Source organism: Terrapene carolina, unplaced genomic scaffold, assembly GCF_002925995.2.
Source record: "Terrapene carolina triunguis isolate 2854851 unplaced genomic scaffold, T_m_triunguis-2.0 Scaffold85, whole genome shotgun sequence".
Taxonomy (NCBI): domain Eukaryota; kingdom Metazoa; phylum Chordata; order Testudines; family Emydidae; genus Terrapene; species Terrapene triunguis.
The window spans coordinates 58,189,532-58,199,026 of NW_020664436.1; the positions used below are offsets into that span (position 1 = coordinate 58,189,532).

The window sequence follows — 9,495 nt, forward strand, 5'->3', positions numbered from 1 at the left end:
AATATCAGGACCATTATTAGAACTCTGGTCTCATCTGCTAAACTTCTAACAACTAATTTACTGGGGGTGGGGTGGGGACTGATTTAATCTCAGCTTTTGGTTTTTACATCTGTAAAACAGAGAATACTCTGCAGTTGCAGAGTAATTTTTCCATCTGCAGAAAGTGCTCTGCCACACTGCTTAAGCATTAGGTGGCACATTCCACAGACAGATTTAGGTGGAATTTGATGTATATGTGGGAAGGGGTGGCTGTGATTCTTAAGTCTTGTCCTATGCTAGCAAAATTAAAACAGAAAACAGTCATTGGCAATGAACCAGTGAACACCATTTAACTGCAATTGTAGGAGAGAAAAAAAAAAAAAAAAAAAAAAAAAAACATGTTCAGCACCATTTCAGAAGCCATGATTAAAAACTGCTGAAAATCTGTCACTACAGGCCCCACACTTGCTCAATAGGAAAATGACGCAGAAACTTTAATGCAATTCTGAAGTCTTTAGGCTTTGATATTTCTGCTAATATGTTCTATCACCTTACAACTTCAAAGACCAGGATTTTTCCACCGGTTGTCCAGACAAGGACTTACTCAGAGGCAATCAGTATCTTCTGAAGAGAAAAGCAGATTTTACCATCAGAGACTGTTTGTCATCGCCAGTGGTTCAGCTCCTACAACAACTGGACCAAAATACTACATTTCACAGGTCTATTGTATTCTATTCTGTGTAGGTTCTTAAACTCATGGTAGTTATGAATGCCTGATGATGTCTGTTGAGAGGTTCAAACCAAACTTGATTGTAGACATTTTCCCTTCTTGCCAGCTGCCTTTCCTTTTCCCTTGCTACATGGAGAAGTTAAAAGGAGGTTACACTATTTGAACTAATTTCCAAGACCTATTTCCACTCCATCCTGCCTTCTCTTCTTTCCCAGGAATTCCTCTCACAAGAAAGTGCTATAGAGACAAATCTTTTTTCTATTCCAGAGAGAGTCTTAGGAGAGGTCCTTTAACAGTATATGGAGAAGGAGTACTACTTCTTGTTATTTCCGGAGTCCCAAAAGAGGGAGCTGCATCTCACTATATTTGAGACTTTTGAACAAATTTATCAAGCAGATGAAATTCTATATGGTGATGTAGGCATTTGTGATAACATCCTTGTATCCAGAAGACTAGTCTGAGAGTCCTGATTTGAAGATAGCAACTTCTTCAGCGGAGCAACACAATCGGGGGAGGAGAGGTGTCTGCCATTTGGACTCTGTATAGTCATCCCCAAGACCCATCACAGAGCATACAGCAGTAATAGCAGCCCTAAGGAAGCTTGTGTATGTCCATTTCTTAATGACTAGTCAATACTAGACCTCACACCTCAAAGGGCTGCACACTAGGTTCCTAAGATAATTAGCTGTTCTATTTCTTAGGCCTAAGAACCATCCCTCAAAAGTCCACCCTCCTGCAGATGGAGTAGTTAACAGGGACAGCTTCAGACTCCAGATAATGCACCTCCCACTAGACTAGTTACAGGCTATGTTCAAAGTTGCTTTAGCTCAGGACAAATCCTCAGACAACTGAGATTCTGCATCAGACTCCTCAGTCTGAAGGCTTCTTGCTCCTATAATCAAACTCTAGTTGAGATCAATGCAGGATTAGCTAAAAACAGTTCAACCACCTCAATTTGTAGACAATCGTGACAAGCACTGTGCACCCTGCAACTTGAATCTCTGTGGTTGTGGATAAAAGCACTGCATGCTTGCTGAGGAGTTCCCTTCAACCCAGCCCATCATCAACAGTATTAGTAATAGACACATCAGGTTTAGATTGCAGAGCTCAGCTGAACCATCTCATAATACAAGGTCTCTAGTTTTAGGAAGAGTCCAGCTGTCATGTTCTTGATAGCTTGTCATGCTGTCTAGTCTGCCTGGCATTTTTATCCTGCCTCAAAGTGTTCCTTTTCACAACTTTTAGTGAGTAATACTATTGCTGTGTGCCAAGTCAACTATCAGGGTGGGGCTCAGCACAACTACCACATCAGGAAGCTATGAAGAACTGGAAATTTCCACATTAAAGGCAAAGATAACATTCTGACAGATGACCTCAGCTCCAAGTACAGTATCCAGCACAAGTGGCCACTGAAGAGTGCACTGGCAAACCCATGCTCTCAGATAGAAAACTTCTTCAGGTGGACCTATTTCCCATAGAACTCAATGCAAAATGAAATCCGTTCTATTCTGAGGATAGTAAGTACCAAGGATCCTTATTGGATACATTTCTCTTGGACTGGAAACAAACATACCTGTATGTGCCCCCTTCAAATTCTTCTCATCCTATCAGATGCAACAATGTGGAGTTTATTACCATCTGAACAAAACTTCACCATTCCATAAGACATTCCAGGTTTGTCTTGATTTCGGGTTTTGTTTTTCAAATGTCATCTAGCACATTCCAACACTAGCACAGACAAAGCAACCTGTACTTTGGCACACACATTAGCTGGCCGAGTTAAAACCTAGGAGGAAGCCTATGTTTCAACTCAACCAGCTAGAACATGAAAAAGTTTAAGTTGCCTTTTCTGTGTTAGAGTAAGAACACGCTAGTTAATAAGTTCTAAAAAACAAAAACAAAAAAACCCAAACAATTACCCTATCCGAGACAATCTCTAGACTTTTAATAGCATGGAGGGACAGTTCTAGTTGTCAGTAAACTTCCACAAACTGATATGCCATATGAACCAGCAAGGATTCCAGTACCAACAGGTGTTAAAAGTTCCTATTACATATCTCAGATGTTCCCATTATAGAACTACATAAACCCAATAACTGGAGTTTTATCCATACCTTTACACTGCATTACTCCCTGGATTTAGTGAGTGTCTATACTAAGGTATCAAGTATCAGAGGGGTAGCTGTGTTAGTCTGGATCTGTAAAAGCAGCCAGCAAAGAGTCCTGTGGCACCTTATAGACTAACGGACGTATTGGAGCATGAGCTTTCGTGGGTGAATACCCGCTTCGTCAGATGCATGCATGCACCCACGAAAGCTCATGCTCCAATACGTCTGTTAGTCTATAAGGCGCCAAAGGACTCTTTGCTGCTTGTACTGAGGTAGACTGCATCAGTGCATGTCACAGTTTACACCACTGTCTATACTAAGGGTACGTCTACACTTACCTCCGGGTCCGACGGCAGGCAATCGATGTTCTGGGATCGATTTACCGCATCTTGTCTAGACGCGATACATCGATCCCGGAAGTGCTCGCCGTCGACGCCGGTACTCCAGGTCAGCAAGAGGAGTACGCGGCATCGACGGGGGAGCCTGCCTGCAGCGTCTGGACCCGCGGTAAGTTCGGACTAAGGTACTTCGAATTCAGCTACGTTATTAACGTAGCTGAATTTGTGTACCTTAGTCCGAAGTGGGGGGGGTAGTGTGGACCAGGCCTAAGAGTTTGCGTTGGTGCAGCTACACCACAGGCTAAAAACTGCGTTGTAGACAATACCTTAACCTCTAAATCAGATGCTCTCAGACTGATCGGAATAGCAGTGTCACTGTTAAATTGAGACACCTCAACATCTCCTGTGATTATTTTTTAATCACAGTGTGTATCCTAAGTACTTGCTATTTACCCAGGGCAAGAATTTTATGTTTTAAAAAAGGGGAACATTTGGTTCTTCACAATGACTGACTGCATGGATCTACACTCCCCGCCTTCCTTATCAGCATTATTTTAGTCTTACAATTGGTTTTTATTAGGGCTATCAAGCAATTAAACAGATTAACTGCACGATTAAACAATAATAGAATACCATTTATTTAAATATTTTTTGTTTTCAACATTTTCAAATATATTGATTTCAATTATAACAGAATACAAAGTGTACAGTGCTCACTTTACAGTGCAAATACTTGTAATAAAAAAAACAAAAGAAATTGTATTTTTCAATTCACCTCATAAAAGTACTGTAGTGCAATCTCTTTATCATGAAAGTTGAACTTACAAATGTAGAATTATGTACAAAAAACTGCATTCAAAAATAAAACAATGTAAAATTTTAGAGCCTGCGAGTCCATTCAGTCCTACTTCTTATTCAGCCAATCGCTCAGTCAAACAAGTTTGCAGGAGATAATGCTGCCCGCTTCTTTTTCACAATGTCACCTGAAAGTGAAAACAAGTGTCCACATGGCACTGTTGAAGCCGGCGTTGCAAAATATTTACATGCCAGATGCGCTAAAGATTCACATGTCCCTTCATGCTTCAACCACAGAGGATGTGCGCCCATGCTGATGATGGGTTCTGCTCACTAACTATCCAAAGCAGTGCGGACCAGCGCATGTTCGTTTTCATCATCTGAGTCAGATGCCACCAGCAGAACGTTGATTTTCTTTTTTGGTGGTTCAGGTTCTGTAGTTTCCGCCTCAGAGTGATGCTCTTTTAAGACTTCTGAAAGCATGCTCCACACCTCATCCCTCTCAGATTTTGGAAGGCACTTCAGATTCTTAAATCTTGGGTTGAGTGCTGTAGCTATCTTTAGAAATGTTACATTGGTACCTTCTTTGCGTTTTGTCAAATCTGCAGCTAAAGTGTTCTTAAAATGAACATGTGCTGAGTCATCATCTGAGACTACTATAACATGAAATATATGGCAGAATGCAGGTAAAATAGAGCCAGAGACATACAATTCTCCCCTAATGAGTTCAGTCACAAATTTAATTAACGCATTATTTTTTAACGAGCGTCATCAGCATGGAAGCATATCCTCTGGAATGGTAGTCGAAGCATGAAGGGGCATACAAATGTTTAGCATAGCTAGCATGTAAATATCTTGCAATTAGGAATGTAAAATATTAACTGGTTAACTAGTAAGCATTAGTCTTACTGGTTAATCTGCCTTAACCACTAACCTCATGGCTGGCTTGCCCGCCGACCCCAATGGCACTGCGCCGACCAAAGCAGCCCCAGCCACGCCACCCGGAGCAGTGCTGCTCGACCGGAGCAGCCCCAGCCACGCCAGCAGGCCCTTTAATCGGTTAACCGTTTAAACAAAATATTTTTTAATCGTTTAAATGATTAACTTTTTAAACAGTATTTACATCCTTACTTGCAATGCGGACTACTAAAGTCTCATGCAAATGCCTGTTCTCACTTTCCGGTGACATTGTAAATTAGAGGTGGGCAGCATTATCTCCCGTAAATGTAAGCAAACTTGTTTGTCTTAGTGATTGGCTGAACGAAAAGTAGGACTGAGTGGACTTGTAGGCTCTAAAGTTTTGCATTGTTCTGTTTTTGAGTGCAGTTATGTAACAAAACAAAAATAAAAATCTACATTTGTAAGTTGCACTTTCACAATAGAGATTGTACTACAGTACTTGTAAGAGGTGAATTGAAAAATACTGTTTCTTTTGTTTATCATTTTTACAGTGCAAATATTTGTAATAAAAAATAATAATATAAAGTGAGCAGTGTACACTTTGTATTCTGTGTTGTAATTGAAATCAATATATTTGAAAATATAGAAAAACATCCAAAATATTTAATAAATTTCACTTAGTATTCTATTGTTTAACAATGCAATTAAAACTGATCACAATTTTTAATCACAATTAATTTTTGAGTTACTTGCACGAGTTAACTACGATTAACTGACAGCCCTAATTTTTATTTAATAGAAGGAATTGTGCTGTAGTTTGTGTTATAAACACTTTTATATCCACTAATGGGAGTGCACAAACAGGACTATACACGCACCCTACTACCCAAAAGGGTCTTTGATCCTGAAAACACAGATGCACACAGTGCTGTTGACTTTGCAAGTATGTAAGGTTCTGCAGGATGAGGACCGAAGTTCATAACTCATGCCTCACCCAGAGTATGTCTGTCAGGCAGTCATCTCAAAGAAAAAACCTTATAGTTACTAAGCTAGTTAGCAATTCTGTTAGTTTTAAGGAAAAGTGTTGGGGTAGATTAAGTCAATCATGTCACAGTAAGCAATTTAAATTATAAAATAACATACTTTTTTTTAATTCAGACTGAGGCAACAATATGAAAATGCAAAAACAGAGATAAAGATGGTGTAAGTTCATTAAAACGTGAAGCATGATAAAGCATGTGGTTGTGCATGATACTTTAGCATTTAAGTAATAAACAGTTACTAAAATAAGCCTCAGATATTAATTAAAAAATCATCAAATTTGGAAGCAGTTTGGTAAATACTTTTGTTTGAACAAGGTGATACAAAGTCTTTCTACACTGGGCTATAAGGCTTCACCTTAGTTTTAAGTAACTTACTGAAAAATCAACCCTGGTGTGCAATTCAACAGTTGTTTGCAGTATGCTGTACCAAATAAACCTGATAAATCTATTAGTACTGCTGATACATACAGACTAGTTTTAAATCCAGCTATGGAGATTCTTATTGACATTAGATTAGGATAGGAAAACAGTTTTAAATTATATTTTGATCTAAGAACATAAGAATGGCCATACTGGGTCAGACCAAGGGTCCATCCAGCCCAGCATCCTGTCTGCGGACAGTGGCCAATGCCAGGTGCCCCAGAGGGAGTGAACCTAATAGGCAATGATCAAGTGATTTCTCTCCTGCCATTCATCTCCATCTAAGTGAGATTGGCAGAGTGAGATGGTTCCTTTCCCATTTAAGCCTAGCCCAGTTCCACTAGTCACTGAAAAAAGTCATAGGGTCCATACAAAATGACTGATGTGCTAGCCAGTGCCGAGTGGAAAGTTTTAATTGGCCTCTGGCAACAGCAAGGGGGGGGGGGGGGGGATCAGTCTCGTTCATGTTTTACTGACCTGCTGATGTTATCAGGCTGGGATAATTCAAGAGAAATTTAAAGAAAATGAGTTTAAACTTTAGAGCATCTTCAACCTACACACACAAATCCTTCAGCCACTGAGGGGAAGAGTGTGTACACCTCCATAATGTCCAGCTCCAGTGAACAGCAAGTCCTTCTGCTACACCTGAGAGAGGGAGCAGCCCTGTAACCAGTCACTTCAGAGAAAAATACTAAGTTTTAACTATGTTTGGGGTCTAAGAAATGGGATAGGAATAGGGGCATGAAGCCTGCCCTAATGGCAGGGCTCTCTCAACTAGGCTGATAGCTTGGATGCTCAGGAGGACAAGGAAATGTACCTGGGAGCCAAGATGGGATGGGGCAGGGCCATCCATCGAAAGGGTGAGGAGAGCCGAAGTATTTACCTGGGTGCTGGATGGGATGGGTCAGGGCTCTCCACAAAGGGGGCGAGGAGGGCCGGGGCATTTATCTCCACAGAGGGGGTGAGAAGGACCGGGGCATTTACCTGGGCGCTCAGGTAGCGCTTCAGGCACTCCTCGCACACCGCCTTCTTGCAGCAGGGTAGGGGCTTGATGGGCTTCTCCTCCAGGCACACCCGGCAGCAGAGCACCAGCAGGGGCCCGAAGTAGGGCTCGGGCAGCAGGTAAAAGTCCACCTCGAAGCTGCCCCCCGAGGTCAAGGGGTCTCCGACGGGGGCGCGATGGGCGGACAGGGCCCCGGGGGCTGTGGCGGGCGGGTGTCCCGTCCCGGCCCCAGCCCGGTCGTTCTCCACGCAGTACACGGTGCAGTACACGTGCCGCCGCGGGGGGATGCGGCAGCGGCTGCTGCCCCAGTCCCGCCCCGGCCCCCCCTCGGTGGGCACCCCGGGCTCCCCGCCGGTCCCCGGCTCCTCGGCGGGAGGCTCAGGGGGCGGCGGCGACTCCTCGCTGCGCTCCGGACTCCCCGGGGCCCCGGCGGGAAGCGGCTCCTGCTCCCTGCTCCGCCGCCTGCTACCGGGCTCCGGCTCCCCCGGCTCGGCCGCCTCCTGCCCCGGCTCCCGGGCCCCGCCGGCCGGGAACGGCGCCCCGGCGGCGGCCGCCCGCAGGGTGCTCAGCGAGCTCTGCTGCTCCCCCATCCCCGCCGCTTCCCATCCAGCCGCCTCCGGCCCCGCTTCTGCTTCCGGGTCCCGGGCCCCGCCGCTCCGCGACCCAGCGGGGAACCGCTGCTGCCTCCCCGGGGCCAGCGGCTGCCGCCGCTCGCCGCCGGGGCTGCGCAGGTCAACGCCGCCCGGGGGCTCCACCGGGCCCCGCTCCCATCCCGCAGCCCCTGTGGCCCCCGGAGAGTGACAGAGCTGGGCTCGGACTGCCCTGCCCAGCCTCAGCGCAGCCCCCCAGGAGCCGCACCGGCTCCGGCCCCCCTCTCACATGTATCCAGTCCGGGCCACTCTCCGCCCCTTCCTGGCTACACGAGGGACCCACCCACCCTCAGTCCTGCCCCTCACGTACACACAACCTCATCCACCTCTTAACCCTGCCCCTTTCTCACACTTCCCTCTGGGTCTTTGCCTGCTCCTCCCTTACACACACCTCTGCCCTCCCACCCCTAAATGCTGCTCCTCTCTCACCCACCCACCCACCAACCAACCGCTCTTCCTCGCCTGCATTAATTAGGGTCACTAGATAGTAAGTATGAAATATCAGAACTTTTTTTTTTGAGGGGGGGGCAGGGTATAGTTGCATATATAAGACAACGCCTCTAATATCAGGAAGGTCCTGATAATATTGGGATGTCAGGTCACCCTACTTTACACACACCCCTATCTACTCACCCACCTTTCACCTCTGCTCCTCACAAACACCCCCTTCTCTCTTACATATCTCTACTTACCCCTTTTTCCTGCCACACTCTCACACACCCAAACTCCTACCTACCACTTAATCCTGCCCCTCTTTCACACACACACCCCACCCCTTAACATTGCCTCTCTCTCATACCTACCCTCTTAACTCTGCCCCCCCCAACACACACACACACACCCATTAAAACTACCCCTCTCATTCACTCACACATACAATCACACTAGCTTCCCTGGCTCCCCACCACATACCCAAAGTATAGCAGGAGCAGGCTATAAGGACTTTAAACAATCTTTGACACGAACGTTGAGATTTCTTCAGAGTAGTTTCAGCTTTAAAATAAAAAGGAAGTGCTCCTTTTGTGTATTTACAGTTTTGTCCACTAATTCTTCACAAGAGAGAGTTTGTCATTAAGGTTCTTCACAAGATAGTATTTCCATATTCTTACTCCAGCATACCTGTGTAAATCTAAGTTACAGAAAAATCAGATGACCACCTCCACACCTTTCCATTAAAAAAGGCTCATTTTAGCCAGATGTGATGATCTGTCCTCACTCTAAAAAGCAATAGTCACCTATGCACTAGTACACACACACCCCCAGGTTAACGGATACATTGATAGAGAAAGTTATTACACTCATTAGGAAGCAAACACCCTTTTTAATTTCAAAGGGTCTTTGTACTTTGAATGTGATATATTTTGAATAAAAATCCAACGTCCAATTAAAAATTACTCCCAAAGAAAACAAACAGTAAAAAATAGAGACATCATCTTTATCCTCTTAGTATCATAGGTATTTAGGTTTATGATTGGCACACCAAATCTGAACAATACTATGACATCTGCAAAAGTGATTTAAATCAGACA

The 9,495-nt window shown here is 44.5% G+C and overlaps 1 protein-coding gene across 1 annotated transcript in view; it reads right to left on the reverse strand.

The window, feature by feature from the left end:
- RNF217 (ring finger protein 217) overlaps positions 1-7,906 on the reverse strand; it is an 80,142-nt gene extending 72,236 nt beyond the window's left edge. The window contains exon 1 of the mRNA XM_029911054.1: positions 7,298-7,906. Within this exon, the coding sequence (XP_029766914.1) occupies positions 7,298-7,906 (609 nt within the window). The remainder of the gene's footprint in view (positions 1-7,297) is intronic.
- Positions 7,907-9,495: the final 1,589 nt, after the last annotated feature.